Source organism: Dipodomys merriami, unplaced genomic scaffold (assembly GCF_024711535.1).
Source record: "Dipodomys merriami isolate MVZ:Mamm:240054 unplaced genomic scaffold, mDipMer1.0.p SCAF_25, whole genome shotgun sequence".
Classification (NCBI taxonomy): domain Eukaryota; kingdom Metazoa; phylum Chordata; class Mammalia; order Rodentia; family Heteromyidae; genus Dipodomys; species Dipodomys merriami.
In genome coordinates, this window is record NW_027203937.1 from 8,713,680 (window position 1) to 8,741,613 (window position 27,934).

At 40.4% G+C, this 27,934-nt stretch overlaps 1 protein-coding gene, 1 long non-coding RNA gene and 1 pseudogene across 2 annotated transcripts in view; 1 reads left to right on the forward strand and 2 right to left on the reverse strand.

Annotated features, from left to right (window-relative positions):
- The window catches only part of Ankrd42 (ankyrin repeat domain 42), a gene marked incomplete at its 5' end in the record, with an annotated part of 62,124 nt that extends 39,992 nt beyond the window's left edge, over positions 1-22,132 (reverse strand). Inside the window, 5 exons of the mRNA XM_070035337.1 lie at positions 1,506-1,641; positions 3,762-3,881; positions 9,194-9,301; positions 15,845-16,008; positions 21,016-22,132. Of these exons, the coding sequence (XP_069891438.1) occupies positions 1,506-1,641; positions 3,762-3,881; positions 9,194-9,301; positions 15,845-16,008; positions 21,016-22,132 (1,645 nt within the window). The remainder of the gene's footprint in view (positions 1-1,505; positions 1,642-3,761; positions 3,882-9,193; positions 9,302-15,844; positions 16,009-21,015) is intronic.
- Positions 15,001-15,775, reverse strand: LOC138836348 (small ribosomal subunit protein eS1 pseudogene; annotated as a pseudogene).
- Positions 22,133-22,235: 103 nt separating the features above from the next.
- LOC138836153 (uncharacterized) lies at positions 22,236-26,219 on the forward strand. Its single transcript, XR_011374917.1, has 3 exons — positions 22,236-22,927; positions 23,087-23,129; positions 23,540-26,219. It is a non-coding gene; the product is annotated as an uncharacterized lncRNA (long non-coding RNA).
- The last annotated feature ends 1,715 nt before the right edge of the window (positions 26,220-27,934 follow it).

The window sequence follows — 27,934 nt, forward strand, 5'->3', positions numbered from 1 at the left end:
GGTGGGAAGGGAAGGGATAGTGGGGCAACAGCAAAGGAAGGGGTAACAATGATTGATAAATAATGTACTCGTTGCCTTACTCGTGTAACTGTAACTCCTCTGTACAGCATCTTTACAATAAAATTAAAAAAAAAAAAAAAGAAGAGGTGCTGTTCAGAATCTAGTTCTCAATTAGATTATTTCAGGTTAGACATTTGCAGTAGGAAATTAACTATTATTTAACTATTATCAATAGTGTTTAAAATTTTAGCTATTTACTCCTATGATCCTAGCTACTCAGAAGCCTAAGATCTAAGAATCATGATTCAAAGCCAACAGACAAATCTGTGAGATTCTTTTTTTTTTTGGGGGGGTCTGGTCATGGGGCCTGAACTCTGGGCCTGGGCGCTGTCCTCAGTTCTTCAGCTCAAGGCTAGCGTTCTACCACTTGAGCCACAGCGCCACTTCCGGCTTTTTTCTTTTTTTACTTACGTGGTGCTGAGGAATGGAACCCAGGGCTTCAGGCATGCAAAGCAAGCACTCTACCACTGAGCCACCTTTCCAGCCCCAAATCTGTGAGATTCTTATCTTCAATTAACTAGCAAAAAGCAAGAACTGGAGGTATGGCTCAAGTAGTTTTCCCTCACCAGCTGTTTACTTAAAAAGCTGAGCAAGAGTGCAAGAAAGTCCCTGAGCTTGAACTCCAGCACTGGCAGAAAAAAAGAAGAAAAAAAGTGGGGCAGGCTGGTCACCAGTAGCTCATGCCTATAATCCTAGCTATTTAGGAGACTGAGATTTGGGGATTGCAGTTCAAAATCAGCAAGGGAAGGAAAGTCCATGAGACTTCAATTTCCAGTTAAGTACCAAAAAGCCAGAAATGGAACTGTGGTTCAAGTGGTAGAGTACCAGCCTAGAGCAAAAATCACTCAGGGATAGCGTTCAGGCCCTCAGTTCAAGCCCCAGGATAGGCATTAAAAGAAAAACAATGTGGCATTGAAAGTGGCATTGTGGCTCTAGTGGTAGAGCACTATCCTTGAGCACAAAGAGGCTCAGAGACAGTACTCAGGCCCTGAGTTCAATAATATATTATTCACATGTATGAAAAATAATAATAAAATCCTTCTATATAACTAAAATATACTAATAAGAAAAAGTACATGCCAACATACATACTATTGTAATTTTGCAAGCAATTGAAGAATGATGATAGTTTTTGCTGGTCCTTGGGCTTGAATGCACAGCCTACATGCTGTCCTTAGGCTTCTTTTATTCAAGGCTAGCACTCTACCACTTGAGCCACAGTGCCCCCTTCACCACTTGCAGCTTTCTCTGTGATTAATTGGAGGTAAGAGTCTCATGGCCTTTCTTGCCTAGGCTGGCTTCAAAACACAATCTTCAGATCTCAGCCTCCTGAGTAGCTAGGATTACAGGCGTGAGCCTCTGGCATCCAGCACATTTCTTAAATACTATCAGACAATTAAAGTTTGTATTAATGAAAGACTGAAATGTCTGCTTTGGTAGCATACCCGGGAGGTTCCCATTGCAGTCTACCTCTTCTATGCCACATCCCCACTTGACAAGAAGTTGCAAACAGCCAAGCCGACCGTGAAAGGCTGCATAGTGTACAGGTCTCCATTCTCTCTTGTCAGTCACACTGGGATCCTAAAGGTAACATTCACAAGTACTCAGTTTTTATTTTGGAGGGAAAATATTACATCTAACAGTTTCATTCTGGAAAAAAAAAAAGCTATTCTTAAAATTATAAGGCAAACACTAAGTTGAACAGAACATTTTACTGCAACCATGGATTTGAACACATGAGCAAAGAAAATATTAGTTTAAGTTTTATAAAATAACCTTTAAAAAGAACACAACTGGTCAGGTGTTTCACACTTACAATCCTAGTTACTCAGGAGATCTGAGAATTATGGCTCAAAGTCCAAGAGACTGTTATCTCCAATTAACCAAAAAAAAGCTAAAAATGGAGGAATGGCTCAAGTGGTAGAGCACTAGCCCTGAGCAAAAAAAAGATACAGGAGAATTTGAGGCCCTGAGTTCAAGGTCCAGTACCAGAAAAACAAAAGAACACAACTAATTATACAAAATAGTTCTTAAAAAGTAAATAACCAGGGCTGGGAAGGTGGCTCAGTGGTAGAGAGCTTGCCTTGCATGCATGAGGCCCTGGGTTCGATTCCTCAGCACCACATAAGCAGAAAAAAAAGCCGGAAGTGGTGCTGTGGCTCAAGTGGTAGAGTGCTAGCCTTGAGCTGAAGAGCTGAGGGACAGCGCCCAGGCCCAGAGTTCAGGCCCCACGACCGGACCCCCCCCAAAAAAAATAAAAAGTAAATAACCATCCATTTTACTAGTCAGAGATTCTTGATCAATAAAACTGATACATTGGGGCTGGGAAGGTGGCTCAGTGGTAGAGCGCTTGCCTTGCATGCCTGAGGCTCTGGGTTCAATTCCTCAGCACCACATAAGCAAAAAGAAAAAAAGCTGGAAGTGGCGCTGCGGCTCAAGTGGTAGAGCGCTAGCCTTGAGCTGAAGAGCTGAGGGACAGCGCCCACACCCAGAGTTCAGGTCCCACAACCAGACCCCAAAAAAAACAAAAAAACTGATACATTAAAATGACAAAATTAAATCACTGAAAGCATAACATAAAAATATTTAATATGATTTTCAATTTAACTATAAAACAAAAGCTGTTGCCACAATGTCTTTAATATACGTAGATTTTTTTAAATAAGAACTTATTTTTTTGCCTCCACTAGGTAATATTAAAGATTTTTCAATCAATAAATGAAATTTCTGGAAAATAAGTCACTTTCTAAATGAGTATATAAGAGTTTCAAAAGAAACACAGACACACAGAAACTCGTAATAATTTTTTTTTTTTTTGCCGGTCACGGGGCCTGAACTCTGGACCTACATGCTCAGTTTTTCAGATCAAAGCTACCGCCCCCAACTGCTTGAGCCACAGTGTCACTTCCAGCTTTTTCTGCTTATGTGCTGCTGAGGAATTGAACCCAGGGCCTCATGCATGCAAGGTAAGCACTCTACCACTGAACCACCTTCCCAGCTCCACTCATAAAGATTTATAATCACCTGACTATGATTTGTTTAAGAGCTATCTCCTTGTTTAAAATTCAAACTGACACATACATACATACATACACATACACACACACACACACACACACACACACACACACACACACACACAAATACATAGCCTCTGAAATACTCTGCACTACTAAAGATACTTGTCTAAATTATTAATTTCCAAAAGTTTTTTTAAATTGTACTGTTTGCAATTATTACTTTTTTCTTTTTTTTTTCTTTGGTTTGTTCCCTGTTGTCACTGTTTTTTATTTCTGTACCCTCTGTCATATATATAAGTTTATCTGATTTGGGGAAGGGAAGGAGAATTATAAAAACAGTGGGATAAAAAGTGAACCAGTGATACTCACTAGATACTATGTGGAAATGAACTTAGGGTAGGGGGGAGAGAGAGAAAACAAGGGAGGGGTAACACTGTTGAAAAAGAAATCTACTCATTACCTTACTTATGTAACCGTAACCCCTCTAAACATCACCTTTACAATAATTTTTTTAAATAAATTATTGCTTCCATGCTTAAAGGCCAAAAGCTAAAGGGAACAACTAAATTACTTCTCCAAGTCAAAGAAGGAATTTAAATAGTCAGGAAAAAATGATCAGACCACCAAGCAGTATTCAATCTATATGATTGGATAATTTCATATAGAAATAGGATTCCTTACCACTCCACTTCGGAGCATTACTTGCAAAGTGAAGGAATGTCCATGGGTTGCAGCAAGGTGCACAGGAGTGCACCCACGATCATCTCGAGCTGCCAGATTTGCTCCATTGATGATAAGAGCCTAAAATTGGAGAAATGAGTTTAATGAGTACAGATGTTAAATTATAAATGCAAATACAGATTGAAGGCAAGCAATTTATTAACCTATAACAAAAATTACTATTTCATTACATATGTGTTATATAGGCAAACTGTGAGACATTCTTAACACTGCCTAAGGAGATACAATCCTGACTTTACATGCAGGTATGAGCATGTACAAACAATGTATAAGGCAGTTTTTAAGCACAGATAATAAAATATAAAGTTTTACTGTTTAAAAGGTATATTCTTTCATAAACTGGGCTTTGAAGTTAATAAAATGATTTAATTATTAAAAATTAACTAGTTCTCAGCTCCAGATCAAGTATCTAAACAAGTTTAATATTAATTTTCAATTCAGTTTCTATATATGGGTTATGTAATACACAGCACACCACTTTAAAATACAGAGTAATTAGTTTAAAAGAATTATAACTTGGACAGAGAAACTATGGCAATAATACAGTGAAAAGGTTTTCCTTTCAACAAATGTTGCTGGAACAACCAGATATTCACATGTACCAACGATGAATGTAAACACAGATGTTACATCCTTCAAAAAGTTATCTCAAAATGGATCACACACAAAATGAAAAACTATAAAACTCCTAGAAGATAGTATAAGAGCATAGGTTATAACTTTTGAAATACAACACCAAAGGCACAATTAAAGAAAGAAAGAAAGAATTGACAAACTGAACACCATTAAAATTTTTAAAAACTGCTGCTCTACAAAGACACTGGCAAGAGAATAAAAAGACATCTCTGGATTTGTCACAATGGAAACAACATACCACCCTTGGACTATTTATGTATAACAAAAAGAGGGGGGGAAAGATGCATGTTAACTTCTACTGACTGTGGTATTAAGGATTATTTGTATTTTAATAAAGTAGTAAAAGTTTGTTAATGCCTTAGGTTTAAAAATTGGGGCAGGGAAGTGGCGCTGTGGCTCAAGCGGTAGAGCACTCGCCTTGAGCTGAAGAGCGCAGGGACAGCGCCCAGGCCCAGAGTTCAAGCCCCACGACCAACCAAAAAAAACAAAAACAAAAACAAAAAAAAATTGGGGCAGGAGTGAGGGAAGGAGTGACACTGTCCAAAAAGAAATGTACTCTTTATGGGATTTATATAACTGTAATCCTTCCCTCCGTATATAACTTTTATAATAAAAATGAATAAATAAGCCAAGAGCTGGTGGCTCACACCTGTAATCCTAGCTACTCAGGAGGCTGAGATCTGAGGATCAAGGTTCAAAGCCTGGGCAAGAAAGTCCATGAGACTCTTTTATTTCTTTTTGTCAGTCATCGGGCTTGAACTCTGGGCTTGAGAGCTATCCCTCAGCTCTTCAACTCAAGGCGAGCACTCTACCGCTTGAGCCACAGCACCACTTCTGGTTTTCTAGTGGTTTATTGGAGATAAAAGTCTCACAGACTTTCCTGCCCGGGCTGGCTTTGAGCAGTGATCCTCAGAGCTCAGCCTCCTGAGTAGCTAGGATTACAGGTGTGAGCCACCAGCACCTGGCTCCAGGAGACTCTTATCTCCAATAAATCACCAGAAAACTGGAAGTGGCAATGTGGCTCAAGTGGTAGAGTGGTTGCCTTGAGCTGAAGAGTTCAGGGACAGCTAGAGTTCAAGCCCTCGACCAACAAAACAAATAAACAAATAACAGTGGGGCAGGGGAAGAGGTGTGGTGATACATGCATGTAATCTTCACTACACAGGAGGTATAGGCAAGAAGTCCCAGGCTTGTGTCAAGCAAAAAGTGTGAAACCTTATCTGAAAAATAAAAGCAAAAATGGCTTGGGATGTAGCTCAGTGCTTGCTTAACATGAAGGATACCTTGCATTCAGTAAAAGACAGAGACAGAGACAGACAGAGACAGACAGAAACAGAGACAGAGAGAGAAAGAGAGAGAGAGGAGCCAGACACCTTACCAAAGAAGATATATGTGTGGCACACAGGATATGAAAAAATGCTCCATATATCAAATATGATCAGGGAAACTCACATTAAGATACCACTACCTACTTATTAGAAAAACCAAAATTATTAACACCAAAAATGTCACATGCTGGCAGAAACGAGGAACAACAAGTACTCTCATTTGTTGCAAGTTAGGAGCTAGCCTAAAAAAATGGTACTATTTTGGTTAAAAAGAAATGCAGTTTCTTAAAAAACTAAATATATCCAGATATTGCTGGCTCAACCAGGAAAAAGCTTTCTTCCTTCCACCATATCCTAAGTGTCTGCTTAGAGTGCCCAACTATCCTGGAAACAAAGATAAAAGGCATTCTCTTTCTTCTCAAGGAAGCCATGCTTTTGAGGAGATAAGCAAAGAAAATTATTTCTGAACAAGAAATACACATTAGGATTCATGTTGGTGGTGCACACCTGTAATACTAGTTACTCAGGAGGCTAAGACCTGAGGATCCATAGTTCACAGCCAGCTTGGGAAGACAAATCTGAGAAATAATCTCCAACTAAGCAGTAAAATTCTAGAAAACTAGAGGTATGGCTCAAGTAGTAGAAGGCCAGCTAACCAAAAAACCCAAGCAAGAGCTCCAATTGGACACATGGATACACACACACACACACACACACACACACACACACACACACACACACACACACACACACACACACACGTAACTATACATAATCTGATAACCCATAAGTCATACTCCTTGGTTGAAAATTTATGTTTACACAAAAACCTGAATATGAATGTTTATTGCAACCTTATTCATGACTGCCAGAACTTGAAAGCAACAAAGATAATTTTCAATAGGTGAATGAAAATCAAGCAGTTGTACATTCATACAATGGAACATTATTCAGTACTAAAAGAAATGAGTACCAGATATGCTATTGCATGTCTATAATCCCAGCACTTTGAAAATAAAGCAGGAGGATCACAAGTTCAAGGCCAGGTTGGGCTACATAGTGAGACACTGTCTGATAAAACAGGAAGAGAGAAAGAGAAAGATGAACTATCAACCTATGAAAAAACATGTATTTTATTAAGTGAATGAAGATAATCTAGAAAGGTCAAGTTCCATGTAATTTTAATTATATAGCATCCTGGAAAAAGCAAAATTACAAAGAGAATCAAAAAATTAGTGGTTGCTAGAAAATTGGCGCTGTGCCTCAAGTAGAGTGCTCACCTTGAGCTGAAGAATGCAAGGACAGCGTCCAAGCCCAGAATTCAAGCCCCGAGACCAAACCAAAAAAAAAAAAAAAAAAAAATGTAGTGGTTGTCAGGGGTTAGGAGAAAGGGAAGGATGAACAGATGGAGTAAAGACGAATTTTATTAAAGTGAAACTACTCTACATGATATTATAACAGTAGAGATATCTCTAGATAAAGATAAATATATAATACATATCTCAAAACCAATAGTGAACTCAAATGTAATCTACAGACTTGGGATGATTATGAGATGAGGTATCAGTATAGATTTATCAGTTAAGAAATCAGTTCTTCCACTCATCAATGAGAAATCCCTGTACCTCGTACCTCCTGCTCAACTTTGCTCAAACTAAAACTGTTCTTAAAAAATAAAGCATTTAATAAAAAAAAAAACTATCAAATTTTTACTTTTTGATGCTAAGAATTTAATCCAGGGCCTTCACCACACTAAGCATGTATTATATCACAAAGCTTCATGCCCAATCCCTAGTTAATATTTTTTAAATTAGTTTCTTCCTCAGCTTTCCTCTCCCCACTATTTTTCCTTCCCTTCTCTCCTCTTTCTTTCTCTGTCTTCCTTTTTTGTGTTTTTATCTTTGTGTTGAGGCAGTGGCTCATTATGTAGGTCAAGATAGCCTGGACTCTCTCGATAGCTCAAGCTAGCTTTGAACTTGTGGTTCTCCTGTCTCCCCTTCCAGAGTTCTAGGATTACAATAGCATATCACCAAGCCTAACCCTTCCTCTCTCTTTTAATCAATCTTTATTTATCATTATCTCGACAAAGGATTCCTCAGCTATAACTCCTATGAAGGGTTTTAGAAAGTATGATTTCCACATTTTTGTATGATAAAACTAACAAACAACTGATATATTGAGCACGTACTGTGTTCCAAAATCATGAAAAAATATAAAACTTAGGATGTAGAAAACATAGATAAAGATAATCAACAAAGCCTGGCACTAGTGGCTCACGCCTATAATCCTAACTACTCAGGAGGCTGATATCTGAAGATCCTGGTTCAAAGCAAGGCCAGGCAGGAAGTCCCGGAGATCTCCAATTTATCAGCAAATAACCAGCAGGGGAGTTGTAGCTAACTGTAAAGCAGCACCTACCAGCCTTGAGCAGAAAAAGCTAAAGGAGAACTCAAAGCCCAGAGTTCAAGATAATCAACAATACATAGCAGTCCATAATAAGGAAAAGCTAGAATCGCTATAAAGGATCGCTATACCCACACACACACCAAAAAAAAGTACAACAGTGTTGGGAATGTGGCTTAGTGGTAGAGTGCTTGCCTAACATGCGTGAAGCCCTGAGTTCCATTCCTCAGGACCACATACATAGAAAAAGCTGGAAGTGGAGCTGTGGCTCAAGTAGTAGAGTGCTCTAGCCTTGAGCAAAATAAACTCAGAGACAGTGCCCATGCCCTGAGTTCAAGCACCAGGAGTGACAAAAAAAAAAAGTACCACAAAAGCTCTGAGAAGGAAGAAAAAGATAATCAAAGCACAGGAAATAACTTGAAGTAACAGTTGGCAGAAGAAAGCATTAAGTAAAGCTTTATTTGATCCTGATGGCCTCTGAAGTAACTTCTGTAGTCTTCTCTTTCCTTTCATTAGCTTCTCAAATTGATACCCAGTATTTGAGGGTTAAGATTTGAACATGTTAACAAAGGAGGAGGCAACAATACTCAATAGGAAATGTACTCATTACCTTGCTCGTGTAACTGTAACCCCTCTGTACAGCATTTTTACAATAAAAAACATTTAAAAAAGATTTGAACATGGTAATTTGGACTACAGCAGCAAGCTATAAAGTAGATAATACTCTGAGAATATTGTGAAATCTCCCACAACAATCACCCAAAACAGCCACATACTTCACAGATTAAAGGATCTCTGGTTCATATCATTTGTCTGAATTGGTAATTATTGCCAACATATCAATCACTGGAAATAACTAATTTCTATATGCTAAAGTAATTGAAATCACTGAATTTTTAAAATGTAAGCCAAGCTTACTCTTTACCTGACATATAACTATACCCCTTCTGTATATCATCTTTATAATAACAACAAAAAATTTTAAGTAAGCTAAGTTATTATTACCTGCATACAAGCATCCTGACCCCTGATTGCAGCTATGTGAGCTGCTGTCCAGCCTCTTGCAGTACTTTGTGTGACATCAGCTCCATGCCAGAGCAGCCAATGAAGACACTAAGAAAATAACCATGTTAACAAGAGACAAATTGAATGTTGTTAGTATTTTTTTTAGCTTTTAAAGTTAGTCCACTATAATGAAATTCCCAGCGAAAAACATCATAAATGACTGAATAAACCAGAAAAATAAAAGCAAGGACTGGAAGTATGGCTCAAGTGTAAAGAGCACTTGCCTAGTTAGCACAAGGCCCTCAGGTCAAACCCCAAAACTGGAAGAAAAAAAAATAGGAAAACAAAAGCACAAGCACAGCAACATGATATGCTTTGTCTGTCACAGAAATCAGAAACCAACAAAATATTTTAAAAGGCTCAGTCTCACTAATAATCATAGGAATTTACTTATTCAATAAGTATTCATGGGCATTGTTCAGATACTGGAGAATAAATCCACTTTAAACTTTCATACATTGATTTGACATTGCTCTTCATATGTAGAAACAAGGTTGCAAGGATATGAAAATATATGTGTGCTTTATTTAAAAAAATCCTGCCCAGCTGTTTTACAAATTGGCTATCTTACATTCTCAGCAGCCAAAAATTAGAATTCCAGATTCCCCATATTCTTAGCAATATTTGGTATCATCTTTGGGGGGATGTTTTGTTTCATTTTTGACATTCTTGTGGCTTCAGAGTGGCATCTCATTATAATTTCAATTTGCATTTCACTAATGGATAATGATATTGAATATTCAACTGCCATCTATATGTTCTCTTAGAGAAAATGTCTATTTTACTTTTGTGTGTGTGTGCTGGTACTAAGACTTGAACTCAGGGCCTCCAGCTCTCATTTAGCTTTTTTACTCAAGGCTAGCACTCTAGCACTTAAGCTATAGCTCCACTTCTGGCTTTTTGCTGGCCAATTAGAAATAAGTGTTTCTCAGACTTGTCTGCCCTGGTGGCTCTGAACCGCAATCCTCAGATCTCAGCCTCCTTAGCAGGTAGGATTACAAAAGTAAGGCACTGGCACTCAGATATTCACTGTTTTGCCCATTTATAGATTTGTTTGTTTTACTGTTGAGTTCTGAGAGTACTTTATTTAAGCTGGCTACAGTTCTTAGTATATGATTTGTAAATATTTTCTCCTAGGTTTTCTTCTATAAGCTTTACAAATTACAATTTTGCAAGTTTTATACTTATTTCTTGTCTGTTTTGAAAAATTTTGGATATGGTGCTTTGTGTGGGCCAAGGTTCATTTTTTGTTGTTGTTGGTCATGGGGCTTGAACTCTGGGCCTGGGCGCTATTCCTCAGCTCTTTGGCTCAAGGCTAGCACTCTACCACTTGAGCTATAGCGCCACTTCCGGTCTTCTGGTGGTTTTATTGGAGATAAGAGTTTCACGGACTTTCCTGTCCGGGCTGGCTTTGAACTGCGATCCTCAGATCTCAGCCTCCTGATTAGCTAGGATTACAGGCCTAAGCCACCGACGCCTGGCTAAGGTTCATTTTTTTTTTTTACATATAAATATCTAATATTGGGCTGGGAAGGTGGCTCAGTGGTAGAGTGCTTGCTTTGCATGCATGAAGCCCTGAATTTGATTCCTCAACACCACATAAAGAGAAAAAAGCCAGAAGTGGTGCTGTGGCTCAAGTGGTAGAGTGCTAGCCTTAAGATGAAGAACTCAGGGACAGCGCCCAGGCCCAGAGTTCAAAGCCCATGACTAACAAAAAAAAATCTAATACTGCCAGAATCACTTAATAAAAATATTATCTGTTCCCCATTAAAATGAATTTGCATCTTCATCAAAAATCAATTTAACAACTGAGCACAAAAATGTGAATCTAAAGTCACAGTTAGTCAGTAGGTTGAGATCTGAGGATCATGGTCCAAAGTCAGCAGATTTTCATCTCCAATTAACCAGAAAAAAAGAGGAACTGGAAGTGAGTCTCAAGTGGTAGAGATCTAGTAGTGAGTAGAAAAAGATTCATGAGAGCTTAAGGCCCTGAGTTTAACTCTTACCACTAGCACAAATAAAGTTAATATAAAAGCTATTTTTTTTAAAGTCTGAGCAGAGACATCAGTGGCCACACACTATGGGGGAAACAGACTCCACACAATTAGTCCAAGCAGCTTACAACAAACAACTAGCAAAAATCACCATTGGGCAGGGAAGAAGGATCTGATGCCAGCATTTGGGGGGCGGAGGGGGGATCGGTCATGAGGCTTGAACTCTGGGCCTGGGCACTGTCCCTCAGCTCTTCAGCTCAAGGTGAGCACTCTACCACTTGAGCTACAGTGCCACTTCAGGTTTTCTGAGTGGTTTCTTGGAGATAAGTCTCACGGACTTTCCTGTCCGGGCTGGCTTTGAACCTGTGGCCCTCAGATCTCAGCCTCCTGAGTAGCTAGGATTACTGGTGTGAGCCACCAGCGCCCAGCTGATGTCAGCATTACTTTATTCTCTAAAATGCCCAGTTTTCAAAATGTCAAGTAAAACCTTAAAAATTCTGAGACAAAGAAAAATGACCAAGGTATTAGAGTTAGAGAGATTTCAAAGCAGCTATTATAAATATACTGAAGGGGCTGGGAAGGTGGCTCAGTGGTAGAGTGCTTGCCTTGCATGCATGAGGCTCTGGGTTCGATTCCTCAGCACCACATAAGCAAAAAGAAAAAAGCCGGAAGTGGCACTGTGGCTCAAGTGGTAGAGCGCTAAGCCTTGAGCAAAAGAACTGAGGGACAGCGCCCAGGCCCAGAGTTCAGGCTCCACAACCAGACCAAAATAAATAAATAAATATACTCAAGAACAATAATTGTATTTAAGAATTAAAGGGAAGTATACCAAAGACTCATCAAATAGAGAATGTAGATAAACACAGAACAATTATTTTTTTTTTTTTTGGGTCCGGTCGTGGGGCCTGTACTCTGGGCCTGGGCGCTGTCCCTCAGCTCTTCAGCTCAAGGCTAGTGCTCTACCACTTGAGCCATGGCGCCACTTCCGGCTTTTTTCTTTTTGTTTATGTGGTGCTGAGGAATCGAACCCAGGGCCTTAGGCATGCAAGGCAAGCACTCTACCACTGAGCCACCTTCCCAGCCCAGAACAATTATTTTTTAAAGTTAGATGTAAGTTTGTTAGTTGAAAAGTATATCTGAAATAGAATGTTCTCTACAGCGGTTCAATAGATTTCATCTAACAAAAGAAAAAAATGAAGGGTAATAAAGCATAGTTTTCATCAGTTGTTAAGTCAGTGATTGCTTCATACTATCAGTGTTCAAGGACCCCAACGCTCATGAAGTATCAAAGGAATAACAAAATGTGAAGGTGCTCTAGTAAACATTTAGGAGGTCATTTTTTAGTATGCATGTAAAAAAAACCACTAAACTTTTTGGCTTATATTACTTTAGCTAAGATTCAACAAACTTCTTTTGCTTGTTTTGCTATGTTAGTACTGGAGCTCAAACTCAGGACCTTTCACTCTTGCCTGTTTTTTTCTCTCAAGGGTGGCACTCTATCCCTTGAGCTACACCTCTACTTCTTCAATAAACTTTTCTTAAACATCTCTATTACTATATGTTCAATATTAAACATACAAATATAAAATTAACTGAAAAAATTCAGCAGTGCAACAAACATTGACTGAAACCTATGATGTAACACCTAAATACTAGACACTATGCTAGGTGTTGTGAAATAAACTACGTAATAAACTTAAATGCTACCTTCAAAGAACTCAAATTCTGACAGAAAGCATGACTCAATGTGATAATTACAATTTGGAAAATGAAGATGATTTAGGGGTAGTACTCAGGAATAAGTAAGTAGTTGGATGTTACTGAAGGAGGAAACAGAAGTCTTGACCAAGTAGATGCTACTTGATCCATGCTTTAACCAGAAAAACTGGGGAAAGAGGAGACACCCAGGAAATGAAATAGCATATATATATATATATACACATATATATATATATATGCAGTATATGATAATATGAAACAGTGGACTAGTTTGGGAAATGACAGTTGTCATTTCAGCATAAAAAGTATGTCAGGAGATAAAGTTGGATAATAGGTGGACAGAATCAAACAATTCAGGAGACAAAAATGAGGAAGAATCAACTGAGCTATTGACCAGTTTTGACTGTATCAATATGATACTGTCACATATGTTAATAATGTGAAATATCCAAAACAGGTAATAATGGAATACAGATCAAATAGAGATTTGGTGGGGGAGGGACACAGAGAATATACAGAAGGGATACAAGAACATAAAGAACCATTTCTCCCACATAATATGTATTACTGACAGGCAAAGTAAAAATGTCTTGTTTACTTCAATTGAGGCACACAAATAGAAGGAGATTCTCTGAGCCAGTCTGGCTTATATGAAGCAGAAGTCCAAATAAGGACAAAAACCACATCAAACAGTCATGCTCATAGAAAGCTGTGTGTCTGTGTATCTGTATCTGTATATGTGTATATTTGAGTGAGTGTGTGTGTGTGTGTGTGTGTGTGAAGAGGAAGACACATTTATGATTGCCTGTGGCATATGCACCCAAAAATGTAGCAGTTAAAATAAGCACCCCAATCACACTAAGTCGTGATATATGAGAAAAATTCCCATTGTCCTTATACACAGGCCAAGAATAGAAGATAACATGCATAAAAATATTTACTAAGGAGGGGCTGGGAAGGTGGCTCAGTGGTAGAGCACTTGCCTTACATGCCTGAGGCCCTGGGTTCGATTTCTCAGTACCACATAAGCAAAAAGAAAAAAAAAGCCGGAAGTGGCGCTGTGACTCAAGTGGTAGAGCGCTAGCCTTGAGCTGAACAGCTGAGGGACAGGGCCCAGGCCCAGAGTTCAGGCCCCACGACCAGACCCCCCCCCAAAAAAAAATTTACTAAGCATTGTTTGTATAAGCTAAAAAAATAAAACCATCATTAGAAAAAGGAATAATTAAAACTATTTTCAGTCTAGGAATAGACTATTACAATGTTGTTGAAAGAAATTAACTAGATTACATATATTAATCTACATTATTAAAGTTCAAAATCATATCCTTGAACAAATAAAACAAGCTGAAAAGTATACATATAATTTATATCACACTAACCAAAAGAATTATAAAATCATGCATAATAATAGCAAAAACATGGCTGGGACTAATAAACCCAGTCTACAAAATATTTATCTTTGGAGTTAGAATGAGGAGTGTTCACATCAGAGTTCTTAGGATACAATGTTATATTTTTTTCTAAATATCTGAAGCTATTATAGAAAAAAATGCTAGGACAGGTATTATGTTATCCTGTATAAATTATCATCTTGTGATTGCTTTTAGAACCTAGGTACCATATTATGAAGAAGCTAGCCTGAGTGGCCATAACTCACAAAATGGCACACAAAAGCCAGCCAACTACCAGGTACCTGTGTTAGCAAGGTTTGTGAAAATTCTAGCCCCAGCTCTTGAATCTTCCAGCTGACATTATGGAGCAGAGATAAGCTATTCCTGGGATCCAAGTTATTGGTTCACTAACGAGCATAAATAAGTGGCTATTTTATGACACTAAGTTTGGGGATAATTTGTTATAAAGTCCGAATAGAAACATAACATCCAAACATTAGGCTGAATTGAAAAAACTATTTACAGTACCTAGCGTAAGATCCCAGCCCTATTCACTGCAAATATAAAACTGCTAGAGTTATAAAGTTATCTTAGTAGTTTTTTTTTTCACAAATAGCCCTTTTGTCACGATTAAAATTGAACTTTAAACAGATTCTTGGACTGGTGGTTTTTATCCATCAGCTTGCTCAACTTTAGCACCAGTCTTGTAACCAGTAGCTTTTCCAGAACTACCACCTTCACCATGAGGCTCAATAAGTTTTTCCAATTCAAACTTGATCTTCTTCAGCATTTTCAGTTTGCTAATGAAGACATCATGAAGTACATAGACTGGCAAACCTTTTCTATGTCTTTCCCAATGCATCTGGAATCAAATGTTATTAGCTACTTCTTTCAAGTCATTTGTCTTCACTTCTTGGGTCATGATTTCCATCATCTCCTTCCAGATCCGGCAGACCTGCTGGTGCTGAGCATAGGAGGTCTTGCAGATCTGATTGTTGGGTTTTTAGTAAAACCAACACAAAAGAGATGAAGCAAATAACCATCTTTAGTCTTCACATCAACATGAGCTTCAATTATGGTCTGCTACTTTTTGACCATAGAACACATTTCGTCTCAGTTGAGATCCATGCCATGGAAGTTGGTGAGGCAGTTTCTTGCCCTGAACAGTAATTAGCTTGAATTTTCTAAATACAACTTCATCATTCTGCAGATCAGCAAGGCCCATCTCAAACACCCAACCTTTGAGGCCATCAGATGCCATTTTGGTTCCTTGGGTCCTTGTGACTAGTGTTTTACAAATATTCCTTTTGTTGAACGTGGCCAGTGCTTTCACATCATACCAATCCTTCTTAGAAAATGGATCAAACATTTTCTTCTTGGCTCCCTTGGCCTTTTGTAAGATGCTTGTTCTTCCCTACCACTATGGTGCTAGTCAAAAAGCCAAAAGAAAGCTATCTTAGTTTAATTATATATATATAGCTTCTTACCTCCAAACTTCCAGAATGTGCTGCCCACTGTAAAGGGGTAAATTTATGAAGAAGATCAGCTTCATTAATGTTGGTTCCATGTTCTACAATTTCTGAAAGCTGCTTTACATCTCCAGCCCGTATTGCATCATGAATGCTACCAAAATGCACTTTCTTCTTGGAATCTATTGAAAAGTCAAATGCTTCAGAACCACATACACAAAAAAGGACTAAACCAATCATTCTATAGAAACCACAAACTCTTATCAGCTTTCCAAATAACTGATTACAGAGATATTTGTGATGAACACCTTAACTCCACTTCCCATTTTAGTTCTGACATGAAAGCTGTCATTTTCATCCTTATAGGAAAAAAACTGAATACACAGACAGAAAATCAACAACTTTCCTTGGACCTGAGAACAGAGACCTCAAAGCTAAATTCCCTTTCAAATATGGAAAAGAAAACATGTACAGACAAATGTAGCTAAGTTCAGCTTACTTAAACCAGAAGCTACTGTAGTAATAAATTGGTACAAGTGCTTGGGTAGTTAGTCTAATGACTTGCTCAGGATTTGACTCTCTTAAAAATGGGAAACACAGCCAGGCACCTGTGGCTCATGCCTGTAATCCTAGCTACTCAGGGGGCTGAGATCTGAGGATTGCAGTTCAAAGCCAGCATGGCCAGGAAACGCCATGAGACTCTTATTTCTAATAAACCACCAGAAAACTGGAAGTGGCACTGTGGCTCAAGTGGTAGAGTACTAGCCTTGAGCTGAAAAGCTGAGGAACAGCACCCAGACCTACAGTTCAAGCCTCATGCCTGCAATCCTAGCTACTCAAGAAGCTGAAATCTGATAATTGAGGTTTAAAACCAGCCCAGGCAGGAAAACCTATGAGGCACTTAACGCCAATTCTCGTATCACCAATTAACTACCAAAAGCCAGAAGTGGAGGTATGGGTCAAGTGATAGAGCACTAGCATTGACCAAAAATGCTAAGGGACAGAGCCTAGGCCCTGAGTTCAAGCCCAAGTACAAGCACACAAGCACACACACACACACACACACACACACACACACACACACACACACACACACACACACACACACACACACACAAAGAAACTCCTAGGGTCTTCACTCTTAGAGAGGCCCTATATTTTTACCTTCAGAAACCCCACAGAGTATCAGTGTAAAAACCCAAGAACAAATCACTTCATATCATGGCAGGGCAAATAGAGCATGACAACTTTGGACAAAGTATACTCAATCAATTCTTTTTAACAACAGCCAACTCACCAGTGAAAAAATCATCAAGCTTTATTTCACATATACAGACATATTTTATCAATATTTTTATTTTTATAAACATTGAGACATTATCTAGTTTACTGGACTGTGAAGTATTTTAATGTGCACTGTAAGCCAGCAACAATAAAATTATTTAGCATTAATAGTTACTGAAAAAGGAATATTTCAATCAAAACATTCTCTTAAAAAAAAGACAAAAAAGCAAGATTCCTAACCTCTACTTGCGCTGAAAATAGCCAATATTCACGCAAATAAGCTATGTACACTTGTACTAGCATTTACTTGTATGGATTTCTTCTTCACAAGCAGAATGTTAATTTCTTTTTGAGATAGGATTCCCTTATGTTATTTAGGTTAAGCTCAAACTGCTAGATTTCATTGATCTTCCCACCTCTGTCCCTCAAGCATCTGGGACTGCAGGCACATACTACCAAGCCCAGTAATCAAAGGCTAGAATCATATCTTACAATAAAAGCATACCATATACTAACCCTTAGCAAAAGATTTACATATACTCAAAATTTCTATCTATCATGTACCAAGCACATGTATTATAAAAAATACATGTGGATTTTATACATTTCCTTTCCTCCAACACTTCAGAATCTTTTTGGATAAATGTAATGAGGGAAAAAAAGCTAACAGCAGTGAGGATTAGTAAAATTAAGAATGGGGGAGGGAAAGCAGGAAAAAAATGAGGAATAGGGTAATAAGTTTGACAAAAAATGTACTTATTACCTTGTTTATATAACTGTAACCCCTCTATACCTCACCTAGACAACAAAAAATAATTAAGAACTACTAATCAGCTGGTGGCTCTCACTTGTAATCCTAGCTACTCAGGAGATTGAGATCTGAGGATTATGGTTCAAAGCCAGCCTGAGCAAGAAAATCCATGAGACTGTTATCTCCATTTACCTACCCCAAAACCAGAAGTGGAGGTGTGGCTCAAAGTGGCAGAGCACTAGCCTTGAGCAAAGAAGGGACAGCACCCAGACCAAGCCCCAATACCAACACGCAAAAAAAAGGACAAATCAATGACATTATAGAGAAAAAGGAAACAAGAGCAAGACCTTGAAGAACAATAAGAATATATACAACTGGGAAAGGGAGCAAGAAAGACACAAACACTAGTAAATGTTCAATGATGCTAGTCCACTGGGTTAGATCTTTGTTCTTTACCTTTAAACTACTATAAATAGTATTTCCAATCTACTTTATACAGAAATATTATTCTTGGCCACTTCAAGTCTCTTCTCTAGTGGTGACTGGTGGCCACAGGTAGTCTATAGAACAAAATCCAAATGCTCAACATGACAGTTCATTTCCCCCATCATTTGACCCCCCACTTAATTTTAAACCCTTTTTTCTCACCATATTCCATCCCAATTCATTCTTTAACTCACCAATCCTTTCATTTAAGATTAATTTGATGATTAGTAAAAGTATAAAAAGATGAAGACATGATCTCTACCCTCAGGAACTCATAGATAAGATAGTGGCAATGGAACTGAAATGAAGATTCAACAAATATTGAAGAAAATAATATGAACTAAATTTTAATGGTTATAGTGATTGAAAATAGGGAAGAGGCATGGTGTAACTCCAACGTGTATTAGCTTAGTCACTGGAGTGCTATGGTGATGTAAACTGAGGTAGCAAATACTAAAGGAAATGAAGACATATGAACAAAACTACATTTTATAATGTTGATCTTGAAGTACTCAAAGATTACCAGAACAGAAATGTATAAATAAAAAGAGATGTACGTTTTAGGTGCCAATGTTAGATTTGTCTTAGCTTTTTCTAAGCTGTGTGTAGTGGTACGTTCCTATAATCCCAGCACTAGGGAGGCTGAGGCAGGAGGAGAGAAATTTGGTGGCCTGTATGTGCTACATAGTGAGTCACAATCAAAAGGAAGAAAGACAAGGGCTGGGAATGTGGCTTAGTGGTAGAGTGCTTGCCTAGCATGCATGAAGCCCTGGATTCAATTCATCGGTACAGAAAAGGCCAGAAATGGCACTGTGGCTCAAGTGATAAAGCACTAGCCTTGAGCACAAGAGGCTCAGGGACAGAACCCAGGCCCTTAGTTCAAGCCCCGGGGCTGGCAAAAATAAAAAAAGGAAGAACAGAGAGGAAGAAAGGAAAGAAACAGGGAAGGGAAGGGCAAGGGGGGAGAGGGGAAAGCTGAGTGCCTGTTGTTCACACCTATAGTCCTAGCTAGTAAAGAGGATGAGATACAGAAGATCATGATTTGAAGCTATCCTGGGCAGAAAAGTTGTCAAGACTCTCTCTCAAAAATAGCCAGGTAATAAGAAATCTAAAAACAACAGATGCTAGAGGGGATGTGGCCAAAGGGAACTCAACTGCACTGTTGGTGAGAGTGTAAACTTGTTCAACCACTGTGGAATTATGGAGGTTCCTCAAAAGACTACACATAGATCTCCCCTATGACCCAGCAATCCCACTTCTGGGCATCTACCCAAATGATCATAAACAAGGCCATACTAAAGCTAACAGCATAATTATGTTTATTGCAGCATTATTCACCATAGCTAAGATATGGAACCAACCCTGATGCCCCTCAGTAGATGGATCAAAAAAATGTGATATACATATATGAATTCTATGCTTCCATCAGAAAGAATGACACCGCCCCTTTTGTTAGGAAATGGAAAAACTTGGAAAAAAATCTTATTAATTGAAGTAAGCCAGACCCAAAGAAATATAGGTCCCATGCTTTCCCTCATTTGCAATAATTAGTATACATCTAGGATAATTTTATCAGATGAGCAGAAAAGCTCAAAAGCTATGTACATATGACCATATAAGATGATGCTAAGTGAAATGAGCTCCAAGATATGGATTCAAGAGATCTTTCTTTGTTGTTGTTGTTTTTAATGTGACTTTTTTTTTGTTTCCTTTGTATTTTCTTCCCCTATCCCCTGTTGTCACTGTACTTGATTAAGGTACCCTGCATCTTGTATATACATCTGTCTGATTTGGGGAGGGGAAGAGGAATAAAAAAAAAAACGCTGAAACAAGGACACAGGATGACCCTTTGCAACAATGATACCCACAAGACAGTATATTGGAAATGAACTTTACAACTTGGGGGAGGGGGGAGGAATGAATGACGTAGGGGAGGGAAGGGATAGTGGGAGAGGGTAACAATGCTTGACAAGAAAAGTACTCATTGCCTTACTCATGTAACTATAACCCCTCTGTACAGCATCTTTACAATAAAATACAATTGAATATATAGATAAATAAAAATGAGAGAGGTAAAAAACAAAAAACGGCCAACTAAAGCTAGGCTAGGCATGCACGCACCAGTGCCTCCCACTTGTAATCTAGCTGCTCAGGAAGCTGAGATCTGAGGGTTGTGGTTCGAAGCCAGCCTGGATAGGAAAGTCCCTAAGACTCTCATCTCCAATTAACCACCACTAAGCTGAAGTGGAGCTGTGGTTCAAGTAGTAGAGAGCTAGCCTTGAGAGGAAGGAGAAGAAGAAAAAAAGGTCAGGGACATTGCACAGGCCCTGATTTCAAGCTACCGACACCGACACCGACACACACACACACACACACACACACACACACACACACACACACACACACACACACACACACGGGATTTATAAATCTGAACAGCTCATGTCAAACTGCTCAAGAAGACTGAAGGGCACAGTGCACATAAAAAGCAAGGGGGAACGCTGAAATGAGAGGGGATGCGGGAAGGGCGAATGGCTTTGGGAACTGATGAAAATAAGACGGCAGGGGAGCGACAGGGTGAGCGGGTGCTGGGGCTGCTGCGGGCAGAAGTGAAGGGAGCGAAGGGAGCGGGGGCAGAGACAGGGGCCAGAGAGGGGTCTGGACTCACACGCGTTCGGAGTCTCTCCAGCCGAGGCGGAGGAGCCCCCCGAGTTGTCCACCCCAGGCATGGCGCGTGCCCTCGGCCCGGGGCTCTGGGGAGGCGTTGAGTCCAGGCCCCGGCTGCTGCGGCGGTGTTCACTGGCCCTCACCCATGAACCACTGCTTCGGCTGCGGCTGTCGCCGTCGTCGTCGTCGTCGCCGCCGTCGTCGCCGTCGTCGTCAGCGCGGGCAGGCCCGTCCTCCCTCCCGCTTCTCTCCCAGGCGTCGTCTTCGTTTTCTCTCTCCCAGAAGCCGCTCGGGCAGCGGCGCCTGGCGCCTTCGCCCAAGCTCCCCGTCGAGGAGTCGCTGGCCACGTAACCGCGGTCGTCGCTCACGCCGTCCCAGGAGCTACTGAGGCCGGGGCTGCTGCCGTCCGCGCTGACCCCCTCCCAGGAGCCGCCCGTGGGGCGGCCGCGCTGGTCGCGGCCCCGGTTGCCCGGGCCTTCCCCGACGCCGTCCCAGGAGCCCCTGAGGCCCAGGCCGAGGCCGAGGCCCAGGCCGCCGCCGCCGCCGCCGCCGCCGCGGCCCTCCCGGACGGCCTCCCCGGCGTCGCTGGGCCACGGCCCCGCTTCGGCGCCAGCCCTCGCCCCGCAGCTCCGGGGGAAGCCTCGGTCCCCCCTCACTCTCGCCCAGGAGCCGCTGGGCCGGTAGCCGTCGTCGCCCGGGACCCGCTCCCGACAGACATGGCGGTGGGGGCCGAGGTCTCCGCCGACTCTCCACGAGTCCCGGCACGAGAAGCCCACGTCGTCGTTTATCCTGCCCACGGGAAGCCGGGGACGGCGCTCTTCGCGGTGCCGCTCCCCGCCGTCGCAGCGGCCCAACTCCTGGTCCTCGCTAACTCTTTCCCTGAACTGGTGGCCGCGCAGACCGTGCCGGCCGTCGGTCTTCCACGCGTGCGGGCCGGGGAGGCGGCCGCCGTCCTCGTCCACCGGCGCACGCGAGTCGCGGAGGCGGCAGCCGCCTGCGCCTGACAGCCTCTCCCCAGGGTCTCTGTCCAGCCTCTCAACGGGTGGCCACCAGGAGGGAAAGGTGGAGGCGGAGCCGGAGCCATGGAAACGAGTAAACTTCCGGCGCGGGCGGTCACATCCGGGTCTTCCTGTCTGCGTCACTTCCTGCTTCCTCCCTTTCACCCCCCCCCCTTTTTTTTTTCTTCCAGGGCTTCGCCCGTGCGGCTGGCCGTGCCCTAGTGTAGAACTTGTTCTCGTGGGGAGTCCTGTCGGTCTCCCCCCACCCCAAGATCTGTCCAAGGCCCGTCTCTGGGACAGCCTGACTTCGATCTCGCCCTCTTGGGTGCTTAGCGACCCGGATGCGGGCCCCCAGGACGGCAATTGGCGGCGGTGACCTGGGTCAGCGCGGGCCGGGCGGGGCCTTTTCGTCCTTGGCAAACCTGGGACCATTTTTTTTTTTTTTTTTTTGGATTTTCCCCCAGTGCTGGTTGCAAGAAAATCTCTTACATTATTGTTGTTTCATACATATAAAAAAAACAGTCTAAAGAGAAGGTAGCAGCTGCAACCGCTATCACTGAGTCCTCAGAATTCCCTTTGGGGTGCTTTCCTCCCTTCAACCTGTCGGGACTCAAGATACCAAGAATTTGCTTAGTGCACACAGCAGGTAAGTTCTTAAAGCCAATGTGAAAACCCCAACACGTCAGTGAGAATGACTGTTTCAAGCCTCCTGGAAATCCAAGGATTTCTCTCGCGGTAACATGTTACTTTCACATCTTTTCTCTGCGACCTCATGGTTGAAACACTTCGTTCCGTTCACTATTTGTTGCAAGTATGTGGGTCAGGTTTTGTGTCAGGTACCGAGAAGAGAGAAACTGGTCTTGTTTCCGTGGACACACCTGGAAAATTCCCTTTGACCCTTTCTTCAGTCTAAAGGTACAGTAAATTACTTTTCCTCATACGCGTGTGCATGCATGTGATGTTAGTAATTGCTATTTACCGAGTTTATATGATCAGCCTGGCACTGTTAGTGCCTTATATTAGTTTTCTTGTTACTATAGCCTTCTAAAATAGGTATTTTTTTCCATTTGACAGATGGAGAAAAAGGCACAGAACTAAATTGCACGATCCACAGCCAGTAAGTAGCAAATGCCAGAATTAGGTTTCCTATCTGGGTCCTTGATTTTGTTGCACATCCTGCTCAAAATTTGAATTCCTTTAGCCTTTATTAGATCCTACCACATTATAATTACCTATTTAACCGTTGACTCTCACCCCACCATCCAAGGACTCTGAACGTCTGAAAGGTAGACATGGTACCTTATTCATCTTGGAATTCCTAATATCTGTTTACTTAGAAACTATTCTGTAAGTGGGTGGGTGGGTTGTCATGTAGATGAAAAAACTCACTTTTGAAAGGAAATACGGATTTATCATTCCAGGCCCCTTATTTTTAAAAACTGAGACAAGGCCTTTAAGAGGGCTAGTCTGTACAAAATGGTTTGCCAATATTTTCAAATTTAATTTGTATCACTTTTATTTTTACAGATGAAGAAACAGTTCACATTTAACCAGGATGACATAAGTAAGAGTTGAGAAATTGGAACCTACATTGATTGACTCCAAATTAGTACAGTTCTTATAGCCACTTATATGACAAAGGATTTTTTTAATGCTATACAGCAAATAAACACTGAATAAATAAGCCAAATCCTTAAAGGATACACACAGGCAGAAAAGATAGAAAAAGGAAGAAAATAGCAAGAATCCTTAAAAATAAAACTTAAAAACTAAGAAGAAAAAAATTTTCAAATAGTCAAAGTTGGTAATACCTAGTATTGGGTACTCTTCAACCTAAGAAAGAAAAGGAGAAGACAATATTGGAAAGCAAGGGGATATATATAGGAGAGTCTTTGAAAATCCCATGTGAATTATTTTGTGTAGCCTTCTCTGGAAATAAGACTTGGACAATTTTCTAGGAGAATACAATGTTTTTTAAACCTGGCTTAAGTTAGATAACCTTATTAAAAAAGTAGTCTATCCATGAAAAAAATCACCGGGAAAAACACAGAAAAGAGGGTGGAATGTTTCCAAACTATGAAGCTAGCATAATGGTCACAACTCTTAAAATATGTATGTAGCAGCAACTGTGTGAGTATATAAGTCCTCACATAGTGTGATCAGATTTGTACTATATGTAGTTGCTTCAGCAGTTGCAGTTGTAATTAGACAAACATGAATTATTCATCAGCAAAATAATATCTAACAAAAATATCTTTATATACAAAATATTTCACAACAATACCAATGCATAATACTGGAAAATAACAGGTACAAAATATATAGTCTTATTTAATTTCTAAATATTGTAAAAGAATTTTAAGTTTGATAACGATCTATACCATTCATACTACTCTGGTTATAGTGCAAGAAAGTATGAAAAGCAGGCTTGACCTTTTGTCCTTATATTTTTTATATTTTGAAAAAAAATTCAATCTTAGAACATCTTTTTGTACTGTCATATAAAGCATAAGAAGACAGTTTTGAAGAGTAATGAACCAGGACAAATTAAATGGCTGAGAAAAATACAACTGGTGTAGCAAAGAGTCATGAGTCATTGATATATTCAAGACAACAATTTAAGTAAAATTGAAGATAAAACAGATGCACAGGATTTAAGGTAAGTGACTAACCGTAAAAGAAATTGCACATTTGAAAAAAAAATTCAGAATACAGCAGAGTAGACATAGCATTCCAGAGAGTAAGAATCCTTTGTGTCTAGGAGACTAGTCTCCCACCTCCACCTGTTTTTCTTAGTGAGATGATAAAGCACAATCTTCACCTACCCACCCAGTCTTGTAAGTCAGCAATTTGAATCTAATTCCAAAGGAGGAGAAAACAGCCAACACTAGGCAGAGCAAAAATTTAAAAAAAAAATCAAGTGGGTAAAAAAAAAATCAAGTGGGTTCTATAACCTTCTCTACTCTTTTCTGCCAGTGAACTGAAAACTTACTAGGGTATAACATTGGGTTTGTGCTTGCTAGACAGGTTCTCTGCCAGCCATACCCCAGTCCTTACTGCTTTCATTTTGGGGATATAGGCTCAAGTTTTTCCCCAGGCTAACCTAAATCACAACGCTCCTTTTTAAAATTTTTATTCTATTGTTTGTTTATTTATTTATTGGGCGTTGTGGAGCTTGAACTCAGGGCCTAGGCACTGACGGTCCCTGAGATTTGTTGCTCAAAGATAGTGCTCTACCACTTGAGCAATAGCCCCACTTCCAGTTTTAATGGTGGTTAATTGGATAAGAGTCTCATGGCCCTTTCTTGCTGGAGCTGGCTTCAAATGACAGTGCTCAGATCTCAGCCTCCTGAGTTGCTAGGATTACAGATGTGAGCCACAATCCTCCAGATTAGCTGGGATGACAAACACATATCACTGACTGGCTTATTCAGTGAGGTGGAAGTCTTGTTTTTGCCCATCCTGGCATTAAACTATGGTGCTCCTTATCTCTGCCTTCCAAGTTAGGATTGTGGGCTTGAGCTACTAGGCCTGGTTGGATTTTTTTGTTTAATGAGACAGACTCACTTTGTTACTCAGGCTGCCCTCCATCACATCTGCCTAGGTGTTTCTCCCAGGCATTTTTGCTCTCCTTTCAGCATCCACCCTCAAAGCATCCAATTGATGAAATGAGGAAAGCAAATTAATACAATAGTGTAACTTTATATATATATAATATATATATAAACACGTTTTAGCTGGCTGGCCTTAGATTGCTTAGCCTCAAATAAGTGCTCTAAGAGGGTTACAAAAAATATTCAGAAACAAAAAGTACTCAGTATTTTTTATTCTTCCTTCCTCTCCAACAGAGTACCTATTACCTCAGGCAGCTGACACATTCTACATCTGTTTAGGATGCTGTAACAGTACTGTAGACTAGCTGACTTACACAACAATCATTTATTTCTCACCTTGCTGGATAGTCACGTAATTTTCCATCCCATTTTCAGTTTACATTTTTAGACAACTACATCTTTCCAGTTGTAGGCATGGTTAACATATTCCCTTGTTTTTTCCTGAAAAGATTTTTTAATTGGCTTTTTTGGTGGTACTGTAGACTGAACTCAGCCTTGTACTTACTAGGCAGAGTCTTCACCATTTAGGCCACACCTCCCACTTGTGAATATTTTTATTAAACCTCTTTTAATAATGAGGTGCTTGTAGTATATTATGGCTAGTCAGCCAAAACACATAATTAGAATAAATATATATAAAAAACTCATTATTACATGAGAATTAAAATTCCATTATGTTGTTATTTCTCCACAAAGCTTTATATTTACCAGAATTGAGTTTTGGTTTTTTTTGTTGTTGTTGGTTGTAGGACTTGAACTGGCCTCAGTGCTGTCACTGAGCTCTTCAGCTCAAGGCTACAACTCTACCACTTGAGCCACAGCACCACTTCAAATTTTCTAGTGGTTAATTGGAGATGAGTCTTACTTTCCTGCCCATGATGGTTTTGAATTGTGATCCTCAGATCTCAGCCTTCTAAGTACGTAGGACTACGGCGTGAGCCACCAGCACCGGGCTAAGAGATTATTTTGTCTTTTCCAAAACATCAAAGTAGAAAGTTTTTGGGGTTTTTTTTGGTTGGGCATGGAGCTTGAACTCGGCCTGGGCACTGTCCCTGAGCTCTTCAGCTCAAGGTCAGCACTCTACCACTTGAGCCATAGCACTTCCAGTTTTCTGGTGGTTAATTGGAGATAAGTGTTTCATGAACTTTCCTGCCTGGCTGACTTCGAACCAGAATTTTCAGATCTCAGCCTCCTGAGTAGCTAGGATTATAGGCGTGAGCCACTGGTTCCCAGCTAGAAAGTTTCTTATTGTCATACATTGTTAAAAAAAAATTTCATTGTGGTATTCTCATATATGCATATGTGCTTCGAACATACTCAACCCCTCTGCTGTATTTTCTTTTTAGGATTTTTAATGGGCTTCATTGTTCTATTTCATGTGTATATAATAATACTTTTGATAATAACATCCCCACCCATTATCCCTTCCTCCTCCCATGACAAAGCTAGGAAGTTTTAAGTTGAAAAATTATTCTAAAGCCAAGTCATCAGTCTCTATACTTTTCAGGTTAGAGATTGGTTAGATATTGTATGCTCAATAATTCAAAAGATATTCCATCTTCTCTTGAATTTTCGTTTAGCTTTCCTTGGTACACTTTGCAGACTAGATTACTAGCTCCATGTTTGAAGTCTACATCTTTTACTTTCTACATTAGCTACTGTATCTGGCTGTTCATTAGAATCAAATTTGTTGTTTTTAGGCGTGTGTGTGTGTGTGTGTGTGTGTCGTCATGGGGCTTGAAGTCATGGCCTGGGTGCTATCCCTCAGGGTGTGTGTGTGTGTGTGTGTGTGTGTGTGTGTGTGTGTGTGTGTGTGTGTGTGTGTGTGTGTGTGTGTGTGTGTGTGTGTGTGTGTGTGTGTGTGTGTGTGTGTGTGTGTGTGTGTGTGTGTCATGGCCTGCGTGCGTGCGTGTGTCGTCATGGGGCTTGAAGTCATGGCCTGGGTGCCTGCGTGCGTGCGTGCGTGCGTGCGTGCGTGCGCGCGCGCGTGTGTGTGTGTGTGTGTGTGTGTGTGTGTGTCATCATGGGGCTTGAAGTCATGGCCTGGGTGCTATCCCTCAGTTCCTTTGCTCAAGGCCAAAGTCTCATGGTCTTCCCTGGCCTGGCTTTGAACTGCAGTCCAGATCTCAGCGTCCTGAGGAGTTAGGGTAGGGGGTATAAACTAACAGCTTTTTTGGAGCTTTTTAAATATGAGGTGTTCAACTGAGAATCAACTAGAAGACTGTAGAGATGGAGAATCTTAAAAACTCACTGTAATTTTCTGAACAAATAAATTTAGGGCAGTTCTACATCACTATCATATTGGCCT